Source organism: Bufo bufo, chromosome 2 (genome assembly GCF_905171765.1).
Source record: "Bufo bufo chromosome 2, aBufBuf1.1, whole genome shotgun sequence".
Classification (NCBI taxonomy): domain Eukaryota; kingdom Metazoa; phylum Chordata; class Amphibia; order Anura; family Bufonidae; genus Bufo; species Bufo bufo.
The window spans coordinates 244,593,092-244,617,198 of record NC_053390.1 but is presented as its reverse complement, the minus strand read 5'-3'; the positions used below and the strand labels follow the sequence as shown (position 1 = coordinate 244,617,198).

At 42.7% G+C, this 24,107-nt stretch overlaps 1 protein-coding gene across 1 annotated transcript in view; it reads left to right on the top strand.

The window, feature by feature from the left end:
* Positions 1-19,383, top strand: part of DGCR8 (DGCR8 microprocessor complex subunit) — a 57,051-nt gene extending 37,668 nt beyond the window's left edge. Inside the window, exons 7-14 of the mRNA XM_040416306.1 lie at positions 2,237-2,338; positions 6,363-6,461; positions 6,549-6,631; positions 7,215-7,315; positions 7,634-7,740; positions 16,561-16,688; positions 16,988-17,101; positions 19,125-19,383. Of these exons, the coding sequence (XP_040272240.1) occupies positions 2,237-2,338; positions 6,363-6,461; positions 6,549-6,631; positions 7,215-7,315; positions 7,634-7,740; positions 16,561-16,688; positions 16,988-17,101; positions 19,125-19,208 (818 nt within the window). The 3' untranslated portion in view covers positions 19,209-19,383. The remainder of the gene's footprint in view (positions 1-2,236; positions 2,339-6,362; positions 6,462-6,548; positions 6,632-7,214; positions 7,316-7,633; positions 7,741-16,560; positions 16,689-16,987; positions 17,102-19,124) is intronic.
* Positions 19,384-24,107: the final 4,724 nt, after the last annotated feature.

Here is a 24,107-nt window from a genome sequence, read left to right as displayed (position 1 = left end):
CTGTTGGGTCACATGGTTCTCCTGCACCTGTATACCCAACCGGTGGCATGGCTGTTCTTTTCCCACCCTCGGGGACTGCTTTGGGACGTCCCATGGTGCTGTGTCCCCCAATGCCATGCACGAGAAAATTGGATTTTTTGTACTCACCGTAAAATCCTTTTCTCGTAGTAGGCATTGGGGGACACAGATCCCACCCTATGTTTTTACTTCCGATTTTCCGGGCTGGTCTCTTGATCTTTCCCGGTACGGGAGTTGTTGGTTCCTTGCTTTTTTTCTCTCTCCTACTGCTTTTTGTACAAACTGAATAGCCTTGTGCCTGTGGAGAGGGTATAGCCCAACGGGGAGGAGCCAACACTTTTTGTGTCTAGTGCCTCCTAGTGGTAGTTGGACATATACCCATGGTGCTGTGTCCCCCAATGCCTACTACGAGAAAAGGATTTTACGGTGAGTACAAAAAATCCAATTTTTGGAATTACGGCCAAAAAGTTCAACCTTGGTTTCATCAGACCATAACACCTTTTCCCACATGCTTTTGGGAGACTTCAGATGTGTTTTTGCAAAATGTAGCCTGACTTGGATGTTTTTCTTCGTAAGAAAAGGCTTTCATCTTGCCACTCTACCCCATAGCCCAGACATGTGTAGAATACAGGAGATTGTTGTCACATGTACCACACAGCCAGTACTTGCCAGTTATTCCTGCTGCTCCTTTAATGTTGCTGTAGGCCTCTTGGTAGCCTCACAAACCAGTTTTCTTCTCGTCTTTTCATCAATTTTGGAGGGACGTCCAGTTCTTGGTAATGTCACTGTTGTGCCATATTTTCTCCACTTGATGACTGTCTTCACTGTGTTCCATGGTATATCTAATGCTTGGAAACTCTTTTGTACCCTTCTTCTGACTGATACCTTTTAACAATGAGATCTCTGTGATGCTTTGGAAGCTCTCTGTGGACTATGGCTTTTGCTGTGGGATGCGACTAAGAAAATTTCAGGAAAGACCAACTAGAGCAGCTGAACTTTATTTGGGGTTCATCAGAGGCACTTTAATTGATGGCAGGTGTATGCTGCCTCCTATTTAACATGATTTTGAATGCGATTGCTTAATTCTGAACACAGCTACATCCCCAGTTATAAGAGGGTGTGCACACTTGTGCAACCACATTATTATTATTTTTTTGTTTTGTTACCTCCACCTAAAATATTTCAGTTTGTTTTTCAATTGAGTGGTACAGTTTATAGGTCACATCACACACACACACACACACACACACACACACACACACACACACTTCATGATTTGTTCAGCAACCTTTTTTTGGTTGACTAGTTTAAAAATACTACATGTTTAACATGATTAGGTTGTAAAACTGTTGCTTTATGTTTCAATATTTGAGTTTTGGAATGAGATCTTAGCGGGCTCTGCCTCTAAAGCCACCAGATGTAAAGTAGTACTTTGTCTCGATAAGGATAGTACCCCCCAAATCCTGACCTAGGCCTCTCACCCAGTAAAGCCAATACTCTCTGGTCTGCACTAATAAGGAGCAATTGCCCCGAAACAGCTGTCTGCAGATGAGGTGCTGGCTTATTTAATATCCAAGTCTTGTCTCATGGCCTGTTTAAAGGGTCGAACATTGACTTATAGGATAGCTGCCTTACATCTGGTGGCATTAGAAGCAGAGCTTGTTAAGAGCTCATTTGCATCCCTTTCTTCACAGAATTCCAGAGGAGAGTTGCCTGGCCTATAAGTCTCCTCATGCCGTTTAGGCTCTCTCCATAAGAAGATACTGTACCCCCCGAATTTTTTATTAAGTGTAGGTGTCTTGTGTTGCTGTATATAAGAGCTTATTCACAAGTATCTATTGACTTTAGTGTGTTTATTCACACATCATTGTTTTTCCACTGACCATGAGTTAAAAAAAAAAAAAATTGATTTTACTTTTTTTTTTTTTTTAAACTGATCCACTGATTATTATTTTTTTTTATTATTGCAAATGCAAAAAACTGAACAACCATGGTGAAAAAACATTCAGAAACCTTCTGAACTCTTAACTCTGCTGTGATTTCCATGCAGATTTTTTTTGTTGGTTGTTGCTATGTTTGGATGGGGGTTTTAAAATGCTATCTGTAAGTTATTTTGGAATTTCAGCATAGAAATTGTTGCTATTCTTCTGCATGTGACATAATGAGCATTTCATATATTTTTTTTTATTTTTATGTTTGGACACTTTTTATTTGACAGAGTTTGTTATTAATCCAAATGGAAAGTCAGAAGTTTGCATCCTCCATGAATATATGCAGAGAGTCCTAAAAGTTCGTCCTGTTTACAACTTTTTTGAATGTGGTAAGGAACCAGTTCATCTCTGTATAAATGTCTTGTGAATAGGTGATTGCAGCAGAACAGAGCGTTAGATCTGGGTAGTGCACTCTGAAATACTGTTATCTACAGTGGTTTTCTTACCTCCTGCCTACAGGGCGTGTTCCTTTGCAGCGTCTAATGTTTTGTAAATCTATTTTTTGTTCATATATAAACAGGTAAGTGGAATTGAACATAAAAGCACACAGTGTGCTGGAGGTCAGTGTTGTGGGTTTTAACTTTTAGTCCGAATGCTATGGTTGACATCTTCTAATGTATGTGCACCTAGACTTTGTTGTAAACTGCGCCAAAACTTGGAGCATCTGTGATAAATGTGGTACGGTTTATGCAGCCTAAGCTTACACCATCTATAGGATTAGTAAATCTTCCCCAGCGATGTGCTTTACATGTTTGGAGCTTAGTTGCTCTCTCTCAACTGGAATAGAAATGCGCTAGTTGGCCTTTATTAACGGGAAAATTATTTTTTTTCACTGTTAGGTAAAAAAACATTCTATTTCTGTCATTCGTGAAGTGGTTGGCTGCTTTACATATCATATTACACTCCTGGAGAGAGATTGTGGAGGTGGGCAGGATTGGGAGAAAGATAAGGAGCCATGCCTGCCTTATCTTGGACTTACTTTGCTCATATCTGAAATCGGGGAGTTTGAGTGAACCTGGGAAAGCCTGATGAATGGCACAGGCTGCAGTGTGAATGACGTTCTACAGTAAGGGAGGAGGAGGAGGCATTCGCACCATCACTACAGCCTTTCATGGGTTCTCCATATAAATAGCCTTCATCTTGCACTGCAGGAAAATGTGTGGGCCGTTTGCTAGACCTGTCGCTAATTTGTGGGTCTAGCAGAGAGCTGTTTACTACACAGTAGGGAATTTTGAGCTGCTGGTTGGGAACACTTATATAGATGATCCTTTTTTGACCTTGCAGAGTTCCTCTTAAAGACAATGTCACACTAAGTAAAAGCAATCTGTCAGTTCTGAACCCCCCCCCCCCCCCCCCCCCCCAAAACAAGATGTGTGTGCTGTATAGTGTGACGCTGAATCTACTTATGCATTCCTACACTGTGCTATGACAAACCAGCAGCAAAAATGCATTTAAAGGGCTCCTGTGCTCATGCACAAAATGGAGAGAACTCGAGGAGTCTCCTCAATGCATTTTACTGCTGGTTTGTAGAAGCTGTCAGATTCCTCTTAAAACCATAGATTTTTTTTTTTTAAAGAGAGGGCAGCCATCTTGCCTGAGCAGCTGTTAGCAGCATGTAGAGATCTACTTTACAGCAGCCACACGGGCAATTATCAGTTACTGTTCATTCTCAATATTTTCTTATCATTGAGCAGAGAAGAGAGATGCATTGACATGCAGGAATCATCTACTGTGTATGGGAAAAGAGATCACTACTGTGTACATCACTGTAGAAAATAATGTTTTGCTGCCAGCAAAACCCTGTCTACGCAGGATGACGTGCTGCTGGCAGATGATTTTACGTGGTGCATAAAAGAAACAATCGCCCTGTGAACGAGCTTTCATCGGGTCATCAGAGGCACATTTACACAGGGCAATTGTTGGGAATGGACGTTCCTAAGAACTCTTGCTCCCAATAATCGCCCTTGTAAAAGGTTTAGACATGCTCTGTGAGCTGTGCAGAGGGCATTGTGGAGGGAAGGAATAAATAGGTTGTGCCATAATCTGTTGTGAATGGTGGATCCTGTGGTATTTATTCTGAGGTGTTGCCTGTCTTTGAACCTGCATGTGATAATGAGATGACTGCTGAAAAGTGATGTAAAAAATGATATCTACAGCCCATTATTAGACATCGTTTTAGGCTACTTTCACACTGGCGTTTTGGTTTCTGTGTGTGAGATCCGTTCAGGGATCTCACTAGCGGTCCAAAACGGATCAGTTTTGCCCTTAATGCATTCTGAATGGATAAGGATCCTCTCAGAATGCATCAGTTTGGCAGCGTTCCGCTTCCATTCCGCTTTGGAGGCGGACACCAAAACGCTGCTTGCAGCGTTTTGGTGTCCGTCTGACGAAACTGAGCCAAACAGATCCGTCCAGACACACAATGTAAGTCAATGGGGATGTTTTCACTGACACAATATGGCACAATAGGAAACTGATCCGTCCCCCATTGACTTTCAATGGTGTTCAAGACGGATCCGTTTTGGCTAAGTTAAAGATAATACAAACCGATCTGTTCTGAACAGATGCATACGGTTGTATTATCTGAATTGATGCGTTTGTGCAGATCCATGACGGATCCGCACCAAACGCGAGTGTGAAAGTAGCTGGGCAAATAGTTTTGCCTGACACAGTGATCAGTCAGGAACACTGTATATGCCCGAACACATGTAAATGCATTTGCTTGTTTGTTGAGTGATTAGTGACATGACTACACTGGGTGACGATCAGGTGAATGAACGTTTGTACCCAGTATTCAGCCCGTATAAAAGGCCCCTTAGTGGCCACCGTGAAAACTTATTATTTTAATATGGAAAATTTAAAATATTAAAAAAGAAAAACTTTATTTAAGCAATATATCTTTTTCTTTTGACAAATTCCTTTTAACATTTTTTATTTTATGTATAAAGTATCTGTGGATCGCTACAGCTAGACAATATGGAACAGGTGCTCTAGGTCTATGTGGCCCACCCAGCCACAGAAAGATAATTGGAAAGTAAAGAGAAAGACCTGGCACTCTAAATATGCAGCCAAAATCGAGATAAAGGTATTGAAATGTTTGATTTATTTAAAATATATTTAAAAATAAAAATAAACACAACAGCATATAGAATAAATAAATGGCAGCACTAAACTATACAATATAATAGCAGTAAATGGCAGCAGTGAAAAATTGGCAATAATATTTGATAAAATGGTGTCAATAGTAAAATTCAACCATAGAGAATCCGCAATCTGTTGGTAGATTAAACATAAAATGTTCCTCCTATACCGCAATGGAAAGTGCAAGGTGCGTTCAAATGGCAGCGATAATTAATATCCAGCAGACTTCAGACTATATTCAAGTCTTCGCATGTAAAGTCGTTATTCCACGCTATCCGGAATAGATAACTTTAGCTATTCACAATCCACAATTGCTACAGACTTTCTATAACAGAGTGCGCACAGTTCGTCAGTCTTTCAAATGACACACAAAAGACCAGAAGGTACAGTGCGATATCTTCTCAAGGTGGCGTCCCACCCAGGTACAGTTGCTATATATCCTTGTTACCTTAGTCTGGTCGATGTGTGCATGTGGGCTTGATGGTTCGTAGTAAATGGATGTCAGCTGTGCTTGTCCAAGCTACGTTCCCACGGCTGGTTTGTGCGCTCAATAAAAGAGTATATCGTCAGAGCTTTTTCTCTTTCTTCCGGAGGCTTTAATTCATGTCCAGGGGAAATTCTTTACCAGCATGCCGGTGCAAGGTATGGCCCATATGCGTTTCGGGGATATAACAGTGACCCCTTCCTCAGTGGATCCGCATACTGTTATAGAAAGTCTGTAGCAATTGTGGATTGTGAATAGCTAAAGTTATTTATTCCGGATAGCGTGGAATAACAACTTTACATGCGAAGACTTGAATATAGTCTGAAGTCTGCTGGATATTAATTATCGCTGCCATTTGAACGCACCTTGCACTTTCCATTGCGGTATAGGAGGAACATTTTATGTTTAATCTACCAACAGATTGCGGATTCTCTATGGTTGAATTTTACTATTGACACCATTTTATCAAATATTATTGCCGATTTTTCACTGCTGCCATTTACTGCTATTATATTGTATAGTTTAGTGCTGCCATTTATTTATTCTATATGCTGTTGTGTTTATTTTTAAATATATTTTAAATAAATCAAACATTTCAATACCTTTATCTCGATTTTGGCTGCATATTTAGAGTGCCAGGTCTTTCTCTTTACTTTACAATTTTTTATTTTATGTTTACAGTGTTGTCAGCAACCTTATATCTGTTCTGATGATTTCTTGTTGTGTAGAGAACCCAAGTGAACCTTTTGGAGCATCTGTGATTATTGATGGAGTGACCTATGGTACTGGCACTGCAAGCAGCAAAAAACTGGCAAAAAATAAAGCTGGTAATATTTTTGTAGCCTTTTTAGCTTTATATTTCATTTATAATTTTGTAAGCATTAAAGTTAATTACTTCTTTTGACTTGCATTAGCCCGATCTACACTGGAAATCCTAATTCCTGACTTCATAAAACAGACCTCCGATGAAAAGCCCAAAGACAGCGACGAGCTGGAGGTGAGATCAAACTAAAGCCTCGTTCACATTTCCGTGTTAGTGTCACGATCGTGAAAAAAGCATACGTGTATTATCCGTGAAGGATCCGTGGTTGGTCCATGTGTCATTCGTAATTCACTGACATTGCTGAGCTGAAAATTAATTTCCAAAGAATATCCTATTGGCCGTCGGTGAAAAACATACGCAACACAGACACAACACAGATTTGTCAGTGATTTTCATGGACCCATAGACTTTAATGGGGGTGATTGGCATTGCATCACAGATCAAAGTAGTGCATGTCCACGTGATTTTTTTTTTTTTTTACTGATCCACGGTCAGTAAAAAAAAATACTGAAATGTGAACAAACACATTTAAATCAATGGGTACAGAAAATGTAGACAGCACACGTCAGTGAAAAACGGTAATGTGAACGAGGCCTAATTCTGACCTTGTTTACCTTCCTGTGTTATTGACCATGTAGTTGATTGTTGCTAGACTTGTTTACAGAGAAGCAACATTCACTGTATGAGTTTTATTAATATTGAAGCAACTAATATTGTTTTTGGAATATTTATTCTGATGCCTGTTTTGTTGTTTTAGTATTTTAACCATATCAGTATTGAAGATTCCCGAGTGTATGAGCTCACCAACAAAGCTGGACTGCTCTCACCATATCAAATTCTTCACGAGTGCCTTAAGAGGTTTGTATTTGTAAAGCAGATTTAACATCGGAATAAAGAGTATCTATGACATTATTATTATTATTATTATTATTATTTTAATGCACACTAGGTAGCTGTACATATGAAAAGGGTTTACTTACATATTACAAAAACAAGTAAAATAAGTGTAAAGTAACTACAGAGGGGGGCGCTGGTAAGGCTGGATTCACATTATTTCCATTATTTCCATTATATCCTTTATAGGCTTGAAGTGCTATTTTGGCCAGCATTTTGACTAAATCTGCAGAGCTTCCAACTCAGATGTGAACATTGTCTTAATGTTGTCTGTTATTTTAGAAACCATGGAATGGGGGACACATCAATCAAGTTTGAAGTCATTCCTGGAAAGAACCAGAAGAGTGAATATGTGATGACTTGTGGAAAACACACTGTGAGAGGCTGGTGTGAGTATTCTGAGTTTCTGATCATTATCATTATTATATTATTTTTTTTCTGCCTGAATCTTGAGATCCAGATTCTGACTTCTTTTACAGAGGCCGTAGGCATTTGACTCAGCTCTGGCTTTTCTGCGTGAGATGGGTTATAAGCCATGCTACAAGCTTCTTCCTTGCTTGGGCAGACACAATTATCTGGTGCAGCACTGTAGGGGATTTGGCTTTTTGTCTTTTAACCCCTTAAGGACCCTGGGATTTTCCATTTTTGCGTTTTCGTTTTTCACTCCCCGCCTTCCCGTAGACCTAACTTTTTTTATTTTCCCATTTACATAGCTTTATGAGGGCTTATTTTTTGCGGGACAAGTTTTACTTTCTAGTAAAACTTCTGCTTGAGGCTACAGCCTATTAGCGCAAGGTAACAGGTTCCCCGATCTCTGCCGGGAAATGCCGTTACCAGAGCGGAAGTTCGTGACTTCCGCTTCCGGACTGCACAGATGCCGTGGTCACATTTGACCACAGCATCTGAAAGGGAAAATGTATGCGATCAGCCTTATGGCTGATCGCATACATGTGCCGCGGGTCTCTGCTATGTAAAATAGCAGAAACCTGGCGACTATGGCGCCCGCTGCACTTGCAAGCGGGCGCCATGTTTGGGGACCGGACCTCCGCCGTACGGCGGAGGTCCTTAAAGGGTTAATAAGCTTCATCAACCCTTTTCTATTTTGCAGCACCTTTTTTTTTTTTTTTTTTTTCTCTCCTATAGTACCCGACAAACAGCTGATCTATGTGAATCTAATATATAAAGCTGAGTGTATGTATGTCCGCTAAAGGAATCCGCACCGTCGCATTTACAATCACAAAATTTGGCACACAGGTACATTAGGTGTTCTGGAAGGTTTTAGACCAGGTCTCGGCTCTCTAGGAGGTACTGTTCCTGAGATATTCCCAAAAAATGCATTGGCCATCAGAAGCCTGGTCACATGACCCTAATTAGCCAATTGAAGCTTGCAGGCCAGTCTCCACATGCACACAGGTTTCCATAGCAACACAGCCATTTTTCTTCACTGCTGTAGGTGAGCTTTAAAGGAAATCTGTCAGCAGAATAATCACTATTGAAGTAAAGCCATGGCCTAATAGCACTTAGTACCTTATTTCAAGATGTTCCTTTGTTCCAGCAATAGATGTTTTTATCCTCTGAAAAGCCAGTTTATTTGGTATGCAAATGAGCCAGTAAGGTGCCCAGAGGGGTGTCACTCTTGCAGGAAGGAGCCCAGACATGCCCCCTGCCACAATGTGTCCACCCTCAAAAGACTAACTTAAAAACCCCCGCCCCCAGGTCCTGCTAAACCAAGCTCCTGATTTGTTTAGGCCACGCCCCTTCCACTCCCCGGCCGATGAGGACTGAAAAAATGAAGGTAAAAATCAATTTCTGTCAGCTGCAGGGGTGGGAGGGACGGTGACTTTCTCTCTGCAGCTCATACTCAGACAGTACAGTGCTGCTGTCTTAGAGTGAGCTGTTGAAAAAAAACACGCCCCGATCCAGTTAGGCCATGCCCCCTCCCACTCAGGCGAAAGGGATTGAAAAAATGAAGTTAAATATCAACTTCTAGGTCACACTAAGCTGTGCCCTGATCTGGTTAGGCCATGCCCCCTCCACTCCTTAGCTGACAGGGATTGAAAAAATTAAGTTAAAAATCAACTTCTGTCAGCTGCAGGAGTGGGAGGGACGGTGACTTTCTCCCTGCAGCTCACACTCAGACAGTACAGTGCTGCTTTCTGAGAGTAAGCTATTCAAAAGGACATCCTTGTGTCCGTCCAGGCCCTGCGCCAGACGGAGGACAGGGAGTCTGAAGGGGGCGGGGTAGATGTCACTGTTATAGTGGATAGTGTTGATATCTTTTAACGACACACAAACATGTGAAATAGATTAAATATACCTGAGCGAATCTGGGTCCTTCAGCTAGTCAGGCATAAAGATGAACTGTTGAGCAATACATTGTAGAAATGTATTACATGGCCGTCATTCAGCATATGTAAAGGCAAATTGCCAGAATTTTTAAGCCCCGCCTTGTCTCCTAATGCGTATACTTGGTTTCCATTGCCTACAAATGAATGTGGTGAGAAGATATTAGGATGTGTTTGATTAACAGGGTTCCATGCTGATCTCTTGAATGGGGGCTTGTGTTGCCTGGTTGAATGGAGCTGCAGACACATGTGTATCCACCGCTCCATTCATCTCTATAGGACTGCCTGAGATAGCTGAGCGCATGTACTCAACTATCTCTAGCAAAGAGTTGAATGGAGACACTTATGTCCTATCCTGTTGTTGTTGTTATGGCACACACCTTTAACCCCTTAAGGACGCAGGACGTACCAACTTTAAATCGCGATCGCGGCGGGGGTTAATCGCAACAGGATGTCCGCTGAAATCATTCAGCGGGCATCATGTCACAACGCCGTGTCGGCGATCGCCGCAAACCGCAGGTCAATTCAGACCTGCGGCTTGTACCTTATCCGGCGGGCGGCGGTGCCATCTGGTCCCCATGCGGCTGTAGGGGGGACCCGATGGCATGGAAGGCAGCGCGATGTCTAAGGAAGGCATCGCGCTGCCTTCCGGTGACGAGCCTGTGAGATCTAGCACCCTGGATCTCACAGGCCGGAAGCTGTATGAGTAATACACACAGTATTACTCATACAGCCAATGCATTCCAATACAGAAGTATTGGAATGCATTGTAAAAGGGATTAGACCCCCAAAAGTTGAAGTCCCAAAGTGGGACAAAAAATAGTTTAAAAAAAAGTTGAAAAAATAAAGTTTCCCCCCCAAAAATTTAAAGTTTCAAGTAAAAATAAATAAAAAAGTCATTTCTCGCCCAATTTCCTTGAGGGACACAGAAGACCTTGGGTATAGCTCATCTCCATAGGAGGCGTGACACTAAGTGAAAACTGTTAAGCCCCTCCTCCACAGCTATACCCTCAGCCTGGAGAGAGAGACTGACAGTTTTTTGCTTAGTGTCCAAGGAGGCAAGACGCTCCCTGCTCTGCAGGGCTGTTTTCTCCTTGTTTAAATTTTGGTTAAATTTAGATTTTTTTACTTTTTTTTTCTTTTTGTTCCAGACCATCAGGGACAACAGAGACGCACTAGACCTCTCTGCTTCTCCCGGGGTTGAGCTGCGCCAGTGCCGGTCACCCGCACTGCTGCCTCCCCCACAGAAGGCAAGGTGGATCAGGGCAGCCTAGCTCCCCTACATCCCGCCAGCACAAGGGTTGCCCGCACGCCAAGTCCCTCTCCAGCGTCCTGCCACTACGGTGCCAGTAGCTGAAGGGGCGACCCTGCTGGAACGGACCGAGGGTGAAGATGGCTATGGTGAGAGAGTGGCTTCTCCAGCCCTAAGTCCCCCTTCATTGGCAGAGTAGTTGCACTCTCGCAAAGTTCAGTGTTGGGTGTATTATTGCACACTCACTTAATGCTAGGATAACCCTGTGCATGTCCCCCTTTCACTAGGTGGACCTCCTGCGTTCCTGCTGGATTATATGGTATTTTCTGCTTCTCTGAAGTAGGTACGGCCTTAGGCATCACTCCCTTTTGGGACGGGCCTTTGCACTTTTGCCGACTGCAGTTTGCCAGGTACATTTCCCCCCTTTCGGGGCGGACTGCTTGCGTTCTGTCGCATGCCATACTAGGCTTGTGCATAACTCCCTTTCAGGTTGCACTTTGCAATTCCGTACATGCTGTGGCACTCTGTGGCTGGCCCTTTTCGCTGAGTAACCTTTTTGCAGTGAGCGGACGTTCTTGTGCGTTGTTTGGGCCGTGTATGCCTTCTCCTCCTGTAGGTGGGTTGGCCTTCTCACTGCTTACGGGGCTGCTCGTACGTATGCCTCACCTCCTTCCTGCGACATACTTTTTTTCTTGGGATACGATGATTGCCGCAAGCCTTGCACTCGTCTCTAAGGAGTTCATTCTGTCCACCGAGCTGGGTGGTACTCATTTATTTAGTTGGCCCTTCATCCCAGGGAGTGTTCGTGGTTCCTAGATGCGTGCCCATTCGTCCGTCCGCAGCATTGCTTCCCTGCGCTAGTGGTCACATGGTCGAGAGTGCTGTTGTCTGCAGCGCCCCTCGAATTCTTCGTTGGCTCTGGCGGGACTGCGGTTCCCTTGCCTACTGCAATTTCCTCCTCTTCGGATGCAGTGTGGTATGAGTCCTTCCTCTTGGCACCTCTACGCTTCAGTCTGATCTGCTACCAGGTTCGGCCTCTCTTCTCGGGAAGGTCACCCAACTTCTCTTGGGTGCTCGATTACCCAGGTCCGGAGGACCACCACCATGGGTTCTTCAGGGAATTCGCCTTCTGCGAGGCGGTGAACCGGGCGTCTCACAGTGTAGCGGAGTTCTGCTTTTGAGCTGTCCTATGGCTTCCCTGTTGCCCACTCCTCCTTTCGGTTGGAGGGTGTTATGCCGGCCTCTGTCTCGACTACCTTATCTCGCCGGCTCTGTTTGGCTCCCGCTCGGTACAGATCACTCCGATGTGGCTTCTGCCCCGCCAGGCTTCAGAGGCTGTTCCTTCACTGTCCTCCCCTCTGGGGAGAGCATGGTTGTTCATGTGGATGGTTCCGGTGTTCCTTTTGGCCTCGTACTGTCTCCCTTGTTCACACTGGCCGTATTAGCTGTGTGCCTATTTACCGAGTCTACCGCGTTCTGTCCTCCCGCTGGGTTCAGATTGCGTTTTCCATTCTAGACAATGGTCCTGCTGTAGACTTACCTTCTCGGTAACTTGGGGGGACTACCTTTCGGTCCAGATTGTCCTTTGATCTCCCACACCGGGACTGTAGAACGTGGCTACATCAGCATGGACTTTAGCCTGTCTTGTCCTGGCATCTGGCGGATGCTGGGCGGACCTTTTGGTTCCTTTCCGTCTGTCCTTCTGCTCCCCCACTCGGGTGGATACGGGACAACGTTGCTCGGGCGCCGACGGGATGAGTTTTGTCGACCCTTCTGCCCGTGTTACTGGTCTGCGCCTGATCACATTGGGTTTTCGCCCGCTTGCCAGGCGACTCCAGCGGGCTCACTACTGTTCGCTCCTGGCTGTGTTTCGTCCAGGATCTGTCGTAGGACTTAGGGTTTTTTGTCTGGGGTTCTGTGGGAAGCTGTGCATTCCCCACTCTGACTTTCTCTCCCCATGGTTCTGTCTTTTTCCAGTCCGGCCTGGACCTGGGACTGGGTCTCCTTTACTTGAGGTGTCAAGTGTCGGCGCTGTTCTTCCTCTTCCAGCGTTCCCCGGGCCTCTGGGCCTGTCAAGACCTTCTTCCTCGGAGTGGCTCTTTGGTTCCTCTGTACTGTCCTCCGGTACCGCCCTAGGAACTACATGCTGAGCTTTCGGCGCTCCAATCTTTTCCTTGGAGCCGTTACAGAAGTTCCCTCTACCCCTTCTGTCCTGTACGGTTGTGTTTCCGTAGCAGTCGTGTCTGACAGGTGCCTGAATGGCGGCCCTTCTTGTTCCGAGCCTTCTGTCTTTCCCAGGACAGGGCTGTTCTACATCCCGTTCCTTCCTTCCTTCTGAAGGTGGTGTTTGCCTTTCGCTTCAACACTTCACCGTTTTGGACGTTGTTTGGGCCTTGCCGTTTTTACTTGGAGATCTCCGACTCTTGTCGACGTTCGGTCTCTTGGGTTTCCAGGAGGTCCGCGCATAGGGTTGACGGACTCCAGGGTGGTTTTCCTCCGCTTTATCAGATTGGCTATTGCTGAGGATTCTGCCTTTTGGTGTCACCGTTCATTTCACCAGAGCGGTCGGTGCCTCCTGGGCCGGAGGCATTGGGCTTCAGCCATGCATTTGGGCAAGGCGGCCACAGGTCTTCCTTGCACGCCTTACCGAGTTCTACAGGGTGCATACTCTGGCTTTGGCGGATGCTGCCTTGTCCCGCCTGGGTCTGCAGGTGGCGGTTCCTTGATGCCTTCTGGTGCTTCGCCTTGGTGCTGTGGTCCCTCCCCTTTTGGACTGCTTTTGAACGTCCCAAGGTCTTCTGTGTCCCCCAAGGAAATTGGGCGAGAAAACAAGATTTTTGTATAACTTACCAGTAAAATCTCTTTCTCGCTCTTTCCTTGGGGGACACAGCACCCACCCATTCATTGTTTTTCTCTACACGGTTTCAGAGTTTGTGTTACCCGTTGGATAGTTGGCTTGTTGGTTCCTTGTTGGACTTTGCCTTTTCTCACTATTTGGACACGCAACTGGCAGTCTCTCTCTCTCCAGGCTGAGGGTATAGCTGTGGAGGAGGGGCTTAACAGTTTTCACTTAGTGTCATGCCTCCTATGGAGATGGGCTATACCCAAGGTCTTCTGTGTCCCCCAAGGAAAGAGCGAGAAAGAGATTTTACTGGTAAGTTATACAAAAATCTCGTTTTTTCCCAAATAAAGTTAAAAAAAAATTGGTAAAAAAGAGTATACATATTAGGTATCGCCGCGTCCGTATTGACCGGCTCTATAAACATATCACATGACCTAACCCCTCAGATGAACACCGTAAAAAATAAAAACTGTGCTAAATAAACCATTTTTTGTCACCTTACATCACAAAAAGTGTAATAGCAAGCGATCAAAAAGTCACACTCACCCCAAAATAGTGCCAATAAAACCGTCATCTCATCCCGCAAAAATCATACCCTATCGCCCAGACTATGGAAACACTAAAACATGTTTTTTTTTGTTTCAAAAAAGAAATCATTGTGTAAAACTTACATAAATAAAAATAAAGTATACATATTAGGTATCGCCGCATCCGTGACAACCTGGTCTATAAAAATATCACATGATCTAACCTGTCAGATGAATGTTGTAAATAACAAAAAATAAAAACTGTGCCAAAACAGCTATTTCTTGTTACCTTGCCTCACAAAAAGTGTAATATAGAGCAACCAAAAATCATATGCACCCTAAACTATTACCAACAAAACTGCCACCCTATCCCATAGTTTCTAAAATGGGGTCACTTTTTTGGAGTTTCTACTCTAGGGGTGCATCAGGGGGGCTTCAAATGGGACATGGTGTCAAAAAAACCAGTCCAGCAAAATCTGCCTTCCAAAAACCGTATGGCATTCCTTTCTTTCTGCGCCTTGCCGTGTGCCCGTACAGCGGTTTACGACCACATATGGGGTGTTTCTGTAAACTACAGAATCAGGGCCATAAATATTGAGTTTGGTTTGGCTGTTAACCCTTGCTTTGTAACTGGAAAAAAAATTATTAAAATGGAAAATCTGCCAAAAAAGTGACATTTTTAAATTGTATCTCTATTTTCCATTAATTCTTGTGGAACACCTAAAGGGTTAACGACGTTTGTAAAATCAGTTTTGAATACCTTGAGGGGTGTAGTTTCTAGAATGGGGTCATTTTTGGGTGGTTTCTATTATGTAAGCCTCGCAAAGTGACTTCAGATTTGAACTTGTCCCTAAAAATTGGGTTTTTGAAAATTTCTGAAAAATTTCAAGATTTGTTTCTAAACTTCTAAGCCTTGTAACATCCCCAAAAAATTAAATATCATTCCAAAAATGATCCAAACATGAAGTAGACATGTGGGGAATGTAAAGTAATAACTATTTTTGGAGGTATTACTATGTATTATAAAAGTAGAGAAATTGAAACTTGGAAATTTGCAGTTTCTTACAAATTATTTGTAAATTTGGAATTTTTTTTTATAAATAAAAATGAATTTTTTTTTACTTCATTTTACCAGTGTCATGAAGTACAATATGTGACGAAAAAACAATCTCAGAATGGCCTGGATAAGTCAAAGCGTTTTAAAGTTATCAGCACTTAAAGTGACATTGGTCAGATTTGCAAAAAAATGGCCAAGTCCTTAAGGTGAAATAGGGCTGAGTCCTTAAGGGGTTAAAAAGGACTTTTCATGGGTCCAAACATTATAAACTAAGTATCAGGATACGTAGGGCATAGTGCAGGGATCTAACTGCACTTACTATTTTTCTGGGCGCCGCTCCGTTCGCCCGCTGTGGCCCCCATTGTATTCCCCCACCTGGTATGCTAATTTTAGCATAGGAGTAATGAGGAGACGGAGTCTTTCTCCATGGGCGTCTCCTTCTCCCCTGGCTGTAGCGCTGCCCAATCGCAGCAGAGAGCGTCACAGCCAGGGAGAAGGAGAGTTATTTTTTTTTCTTCCCCTGGCTGTGATGCTCTCCGCTGTGATTGGGCAGCACTACAGCCAGGGGAGAAGGAGACGGCCACGGAGAAAGACTCGGTCTCCTCCTCATTGCTCCGATGCTAATATTAGCATACCAGGCGGGAGAATACAACGGGGGCCACAGCCGGCAAACGGAGCGACGCCCAGAAAAAAAATTGTGAGTGCAGTTAGATCCCTGCACTATGCCCTACGTATCCTGATGCTTAGTTTATAATGTCTGGACCCATGAAAGGTCCTTTTTAAAGAGGACCTGTCTTCAAAAAATGCAGTGCAATCTGAAAGCACCATGTTATAGGACAGAAGCAGCTAAGCGGATCTTTTGTATTTTGCAGCCCTGTGAATACCCATCGGTACAGGAGGGAGGTGTTACCAACTATCTCTGTATGAACACTTATACACACACTGATAGTTGATAGTACTGATAGTTTTTTTAAACGGGGCTGCAAAAAAGCAAAGATATACAAGTTTTACTGAATCTTTTCCTGCTTTATAACATGCTGCCTTCAGATTGCATTGCTTTTTGTGATGACACTGTCCTCTTTAATATCCACTTCACAGATAACTGTACCAGTGCTCAGCTAGTACTTTTTTTTTTTTCATGGATTTTTAACATTTCCTTCTTTAAACCATTTTCTATTCATTGTAGGTAAAAATAAAAGGGTTGGAAAGCAGCTGGCATCACAAAAAATTCTTCAGCTTCTTCATCCCCATGTGAAAAACTGGGGCTCCCTTCTACGTATGTATGGAAGGGAGAGTACTAAAATGGTCAAGCAGGTTAGTCTTCATATATTCTCCTAGGTGTGTGTGTGTGTGTGTGTGTGTGTGTGTGTGGTAAAGTTTACAATGTTTCAGTTTTTTTTTTTTTTTTTTAAAACCTCAGTACTTTGCGCTATATTAATGCAATTGAACTAGTATGCTGCTAATTAATTTCATGGTTTTTGAACTGATAAATGTTCTTCCAGCTTGCGTTAACAGTTCTGTGCTTATTTCCAGGGCAGTCAAGTGTATCACTAGGTTTGAATGAAAGATTTTTGTGAGTTTATTGATCACTATGTTGTATTTGTCTTGTCCAGGAAACCTCAGATAAAAGTGTGATAGAACTTCATCAGTATGCCAAAAAAAACAAGCCAAATCTTCATATTCTAAACAAGCTGCAGGAAGAAATGCAAAAGCTGGCACAAGAAAGGGTGAGTTATGACAACCTCTCGATTATTGATTACTCCTTTATACGTATAGACCATGTGCAGGTACAGTAGCTCAGCCTTCAATGCATTGTTGTAATGTCTACCGTCAGGCTTGTGCTTCATCTAGCATACTGGGGATGCTATATGAAGCACACTGGTTGTCTGCTCTACCTCCTTCACACACTAATGTACTTGCTTTGCTCTGCTGAGATATTAATTACAATTTCCTCAAAATTAGTCATTTTTTCTATTACCAGGAGTATGTTTTTGAGCTGAGATCTGCTTGCTTTAGTGTTGTTAAATTGAAGCTTTTTCAGCAGCATTAAATCTTCTCAAACAGAATGTTTCTGGTAGATTGATAGTACAGTGAGTCACAAAAACTTTGGAAATGTTCTTTGACGTAAGATCAAAGTAAAAGAGGGCACTGACCACTGTAAGTGGAATTTTAATTTTGGGTTGTAATCATGTACACTGTTTAAAAGCGGTTTTCCCATCACAGAAAGTTATGGCATGTCGCATAAGATATCTTGAGAATAGAGGATCTGCAAAACTGATGTAACGCTGTGGCCCATTCATAGTTTTACCCTATACAGCTATGCTGTCTGGCACCAGCAGTTCAGTTCACAGTGCCCTTAGCTCTAGGTGGGTATGCATGCCCAGACGGTAATGGTTGGTTTCATACTGCAATTATGTTGTACAGGTCTTGCGTCAGCAGGAAGTCTAGTGGTGGTTATGTGGTTACATGACCACTGAGGTCTCAGCACGGTTGGTGAAGCGCACATTGAGCAAATAAGACAGTCTTGTTGTGGTGTCTGGATAGGCCAAGCTAGCAGGATATTGGTGTGTGTGCTGTGTTAGGCAAAACAGTCTTGCTTCAAAAGGTCTCAAAGTAATGGCAGGTTAATATAAATAAATGTTAATGGTGATAAGCAGAGCCTTAGTTTAGGATGAGCAATGTTTTAAAATCTATCACCTGCTATCAGAGCAAGGGGGGAACTAACTCTCCTTAGGGAGAGAGCACCTTAATCAGCGTAAGGAAACTTATAGGCCATTCATGCTCCTCTGGAATTCTGGGAGGGAAGAAATGCAAATGAGCTCTTAACAAGCTTTGCCTCTAATGCCACCAGATGTAAGGCAGCTATCCTATAAGTCAAGCTTGTTAAGAGCTCATTTGCATCCCTTCCCTCCCAGAATTCCAGAGGAGCATGTATGGCCTATAAGTCTCCTCCCACTGATTAAGGTGCTCTCTCCCTAAGGAGAGTTAGTTCCCCCCTTGCTCGGACACAGGCCTCCTACCCAGTTAAGCCAGTACTCTCTGCTATGCACTGATGAGGGGCAATCACCCCGATACAGCTGTCTGCAGATGAGGTGCTGGCTTATTTAATAGCCAAGTCATGTCTCAAGGCTTATTTTAAGAGCTGAATCTTGACTTATAGGATAGCTGCCTTACATCTGGTGGCATTAGAGGCAGAGCTGGTTAAGAGATCATCTGCATTTCTTCCCTGCTATCAGAAGTAATGTGTTTGACTAAAATGTTACACTTGATTGCCAGTGAAGGTGCAAACCCTGCGTTTTTCACAGAGATTGTTTCTTAGGGTGGCTGCACATGATGCAGATTTGTGTGGAGAAAATCTGCAATAAATTTGCACCAAAACCACACAAAAAATGCACATAAATATGCACTTTATCGTGGTTTTGGATTTTCTGTTTAACATCCCCCATTAAAGTCTATGGGGAAAAATCACTGTACAAAAGGTGGAGAGTTGCACAAACAATTAACGTGCTGCAGATTTTAAAATCCACACAACAGTTCAATTTCTACATGAAAGAAAAAAGCAAAGTGTACTTGAGATTTGTCAGATCTCATTCACTTTGCTGATACTGTACTATGGTGTTGTTTTTCCATATGGACATCTGCGTGTAAAAACACGCTCGGAATCTGAATGGTGTGCAGTTTCCCTTATAGTCAAATAAAATGTTCTCTTAGTATATAATGAATATAATGTTTTTTGCTCTCCTCTAACAGGAAGAGACACGGAAAAAGCCTAAGATGACGATTGTTGAATCTGCACAGCCTGGCAATGAGCCCCTCTGTACAGTGGATGTTTGATCTGTGCACCAAAGGGAGCAATAAGAAACCATGAGAGCTTACTTCAACAAACTTTTCATCTGGTGTAGAAGGTGATTCATAAACAGGGCTGCTTCCTTATGCATTGTCCATTTTTTCCAATCATTGTCCAATCAGCTGGAGATAAATAGACCTATTACCTCCTTGTATGAAGCTTGCTGTTTTTGTTTTCATTTTCTTTTTGGCTGAGGTGTGCAAATCTTAGTCAAAGAAAGCATTAAACTTAGGACACCAAGCATTTTCACTCCAAGGGTCATGCCCATCTGTCTGTAGAAAAGACGACGATGTATAGTTTCCAGTTTATGAAATGTGAAGCTAAAATACTGATTTCATTGAATGCACTGAATAGTTAATCTGAGAGACTCTTACAGAACCTGGTCTGCCCAGTGTTTTGCAGTGATGTTTTGCCTACTGATCTCCGGCTAGCTCACCATGCTGATTTTATAACCCAGGCTTCAAAATATAAGGTCTAAACATTTCAAATCAAGATGTGTGGGAAAGCTTTACTCTGTGGTAGCCACTGCAATATGATCCATTGTGGTTATTGGCTTATGGGCACAGACCATGTGAAAACACAATAACCTAGACTGTAGCATTAAAGGAGTTGTCAAAGTGATGAAAAATAAATATACAGCACTGTAAATCTGATGGGCAGCAATATATAACTAAGCTAAGTAAGTTTTAGGTAAAAAATTATCTATATTTCCTAATTTCCCTGGTTCTCTTTTGGCCCTTTTGTTTACCTGCAATAACAACAATCTCCACCCCTACCCCTGCTCTGCAAAGGGAGTGCTGCCCTGAGTGACATGTATGCCTGCTGGGAGACTCAGCAGTATGTTGTATTTGTAGGACTACAAGTCCCAGCTGTACAATGACACTGCTGATAAACACAGGATCTTCCCCCTACCTGTTGTGCAATGCTCTGCAGAACTCCTCTCTCAGCTCCTGTGCCCAGCATTTGTCTCCTCACTGCCTGCAGCTACTCAGTAAAGCCTTCAGCCCTGAGTCTGTTCAGCTGAACGGGTTAATGTTTTTCCTCAAGAATCCAGGAAGAGAGCAATAAGCAGCAGCCATGTAAAGTCCTTTCATTTGCCTAGTTAGAAACATACAAAGAACAGAAAAATAACTCTGACAACCCCTTTAAGGTACTACGATTGATGTATGAAGGACCCGCAGAACAATACCTAGAAGATGTATCCAAATTATTATTATAATTTTTTTGCACACATCTCAGCTGCTTACGCTGTAGAGAGTATCTGTCGTGTCAGTTGCTCTGCCTCAATAACCTGGATGGACTGTGTGTTGCAGCCATATCATTTCCTGGCAAGTTCGGAGCAATCAACTGCTGTAATTCATCTCTTGTATAATAGAGGTTTACTGAAAAGATGTTTTGTAAGCACAGCCTGTATGCAAACTGAATGAATGTTGTCCTATGCCCTTCAATAGCTGCATCTGTCTGCAATGCAAATACTACTTGTAAGTGTGATACACATTGTATGCAGCGAACCCAGCTGTGGTGGTCACACTCGCCTTGTATCCTAGAGGTCACATGAGCAGGAAGTTACAGCGGGTGCTCAAGCGATTTAGTACATTGAATATTTAAGCACACAAAGGGTGGCTTTAAAGAGTTTCTGTAGGACATCCAAGGGTTGTTATCAAGTGAAATCACTCATGTAGGGAGGGCTCAAGTGTTAAGTATAATACAAACGTCCTTGCATTAAATTACTTTTTTGCGTCTTAGTTACTTGGTGAATTAGTGCAGGCTGCCTACTCTGTGACACTTAAGCTATGATGTTGTAACTAGATCTGAGGATCGGTTGATAATTGTTTGTAGGATCCTATCGTTGTTACAAATATGAATGTTGGTAAGCTTTGTGTATGTAGAGGTTTTTCACCTTAACATTGCCTGTCTTGTAAAGCCTTATATGTACCAAAGGCAATGATCTTTCTGCTACCACCACGTGGGCTGCTTTACATATTTATCCTTATGCTGTTGAGATAAAATAGGCAGATTTCTTTTCCTTGAACTTCGTTAAAAGCCAAGTGAGTAAAGCCAGAACGCGTGGGCTCTTCTTGTCGTTCACGTCTACTTCACCCCTCATCTCTTGCATTTTTTTTTTGTCATCTTCCTGTTCTTGTGCAGCTTCTTGAACGCTGTTTGCTCCTGCATTAAAGCCTGTTTAGTTGGGCAATAAAATAATTTTATATGCAATATAGTGATAAAACTTAACTGGGCTCTGTGTCTAACTTTTTCCACGTTGTCATTACTGTTTTATGTAAGACTGGTCGTCTGGGGGGGGCGTTAAGAATTGTGTGTGTCAGGATTTAGTGAGATAATCATAATAGTTCAGGTTTATATTTTATATCCTCCTTTGTATATTCTAAGTACTTGGCTGTGATTGTTTAGTTGCTCAGTAATTTTACAATGTATATGACCTTTAATACATAGCTATCCTATCATGTAAACATAGCTAAGTAAGGCCTTATGCACATGGCTGTTTTTGCAGTCCGCAAAACACGGATACTGGCCATGTGCGTTCCACATCTTACACAACATCCTGCCCTCTGTATAAATGTCTATTCTTGACCACAAAAACAGACACAAATTTTATTTTTATTTTTTGCTGGGCTGCAGAATGGACGTATGGACTGTCCGCAAATCCACGGTTGTGTGCATAAGGCCTTAGTGTCAGTGCAGTTGTACATGCATTCAAATGATAATATCCATGGATGCAGCCACTTCATCAGATGATTGTATTAATAGAGCAGCATGCATAAGTGTTCATACCTCTTAAGTAATGGTTGGCCAAACGCTCTGCTGACAGCTATTCTTACCAACTTCTCCATTCACATGCTTGCTTGGTTTGGCTAAGCAAGCATGTGTTTTCAGTGGCCACTGTCTGACACCTATCTCCTGCCAAAGCAATAGAATCGGACATTGAAATTTAACTTGTCCGAACCTTCCTTCCCCTGACATAATCTTTTGGGTGTCATAAGGCATTCATACATATTAGATAGTTGGCCACCTTTTGCCAAAACCTTTTGTTTCAGCCTATAGTAATCTAATGTGCACGGGGACCCAGGGCTTGTGCAGGATTTTTACAATTCATTGCCGATCCTCAGGATACACCCTGCACACCCGCTGATCAATTGTTTCAGATTGGCACTGAAAGTCACTGCTGGTCCTACACAGGTCTGTCTACTATACAGTGGACGGAGGTGTTCAGTACCAAAGATACTGTGGTGTACCAGACCCCTGCTGATCAGATATTGATGGCCTATCCTGAGGACAGGCCATGAATAGTAAAATCCTGGTCTTACTACTTCACTGCAGCCTTATACGACTGTATACACAAAATAAGTGTCCATTCACATACTGCAATGTTCCTATAGGTCTGTGATGGCCAACCTCCGGCACTCCAGCTGTGCTAAAACTACGACTCCCAAGATGTACACTTGCTTGGCTGTTCTCAGAACTCCATAGAAATCAATGGAGAATGCTGGGAGTCGTAGTTTCACCATAGCTGGAGTACTGGAGGTTAGCTATCACTGCTATAGGCGTATATTAGCAGTGATGTTTGGTTTTGTTTTTAACCCTCCAAGCCAGGTTGAATGTACAGACAACCTTATATCCTGCCTGCTTCAGTAATGAGACCCCTAGGTGGTAAGCCTTAAAACATGGCAAAGGATAATGTGAACAATTCATATTAAACCTACAACGTAGAGGCTTTTAGTTTTGGAAAACAAATACTTGAACTCATGTAATGTAAATTGACTAGTAAAACTGTCAATTTGTAAATTATTGGAGATTAAGGAAAGGTGCATGAAATGTACCACATTAAAATGCAGGCGGATAGGTCAACAATATCAGACCGGTGGGGATCCGGCAGACCCACCGACCAGCTGTTTGGGGAAGCCGCCAGAAACTCTACAGTGAATAAAGCTGAAAGTAGAAGGCTCCATACACTGTGTAGTGGCTGCCGGGGTACTGCAGCTCTGCTCCCATTCAAGTGAATGAGAGCTGAGCTGCAATATGCAGTGTGCATATATAGCCTTCCATCCACTATGTAGATACCGGGAAACAACTGATCTATGGGAGTGTCCGACCCCCACCAATCTGATGTTTTGTAAAATGATTACAAGTGCTGTTTCTTTTTGTGTGATGCTCTTAACTTCAAGATTCTAGACTAAGCCGGGATCTCACATGTCTCTTCATTTTCACATTTAGTGGAGATGACTGACAGTCAAGAAATAAAGCATGTAATTTGCCTAAACTGTGCGCCTGTATGATCACGAGTAATAATGTATTGATGGCACGATGGTGACATTTACCAGGCAATCTTTTTCTTCTTAATGCTAAAGTTTGCCTTTTACTATAATCATAATTTTAGAGATTCTGCCACTTTCCCATAAGTTGGGATTTGGATGAATGTAATGATTATCTGTTTCTAGTAGCCAATGGAGATTCCTTTATATTGAGAATAGTTTTTTTCCTATTGTGGCTTATATAGTAGTTCAAACTAAGCTGTAGCTCAAGTTTAGTATGAGAGAGAGCTAGTAATTCAATAACTCTTCTGTAAATATAGAGTACTGAGTTCTACTTGGAGATTATTTGGTATTATATGGGTGGTTTCAGACACAGCTGCATGTTTTTTCCAGTGTTCTTTTTTTTTTTGCTATTTTTCCAATTTTTATATATATTTTTTTTATTGCATGTTCAAAAAAATAAAAGGGCCTGGATTGTATACATTTTATTTTTTTCACAAGCCAGAAGTAAACAGTCACAAAATGGTGCGTGTGAAGGAGGCCTACTGGTCCGTTAGCCATTAATTTCTCTGGGACTTATCATTTGTGCCATCCGTTCCTTCGTTCTAGCACATT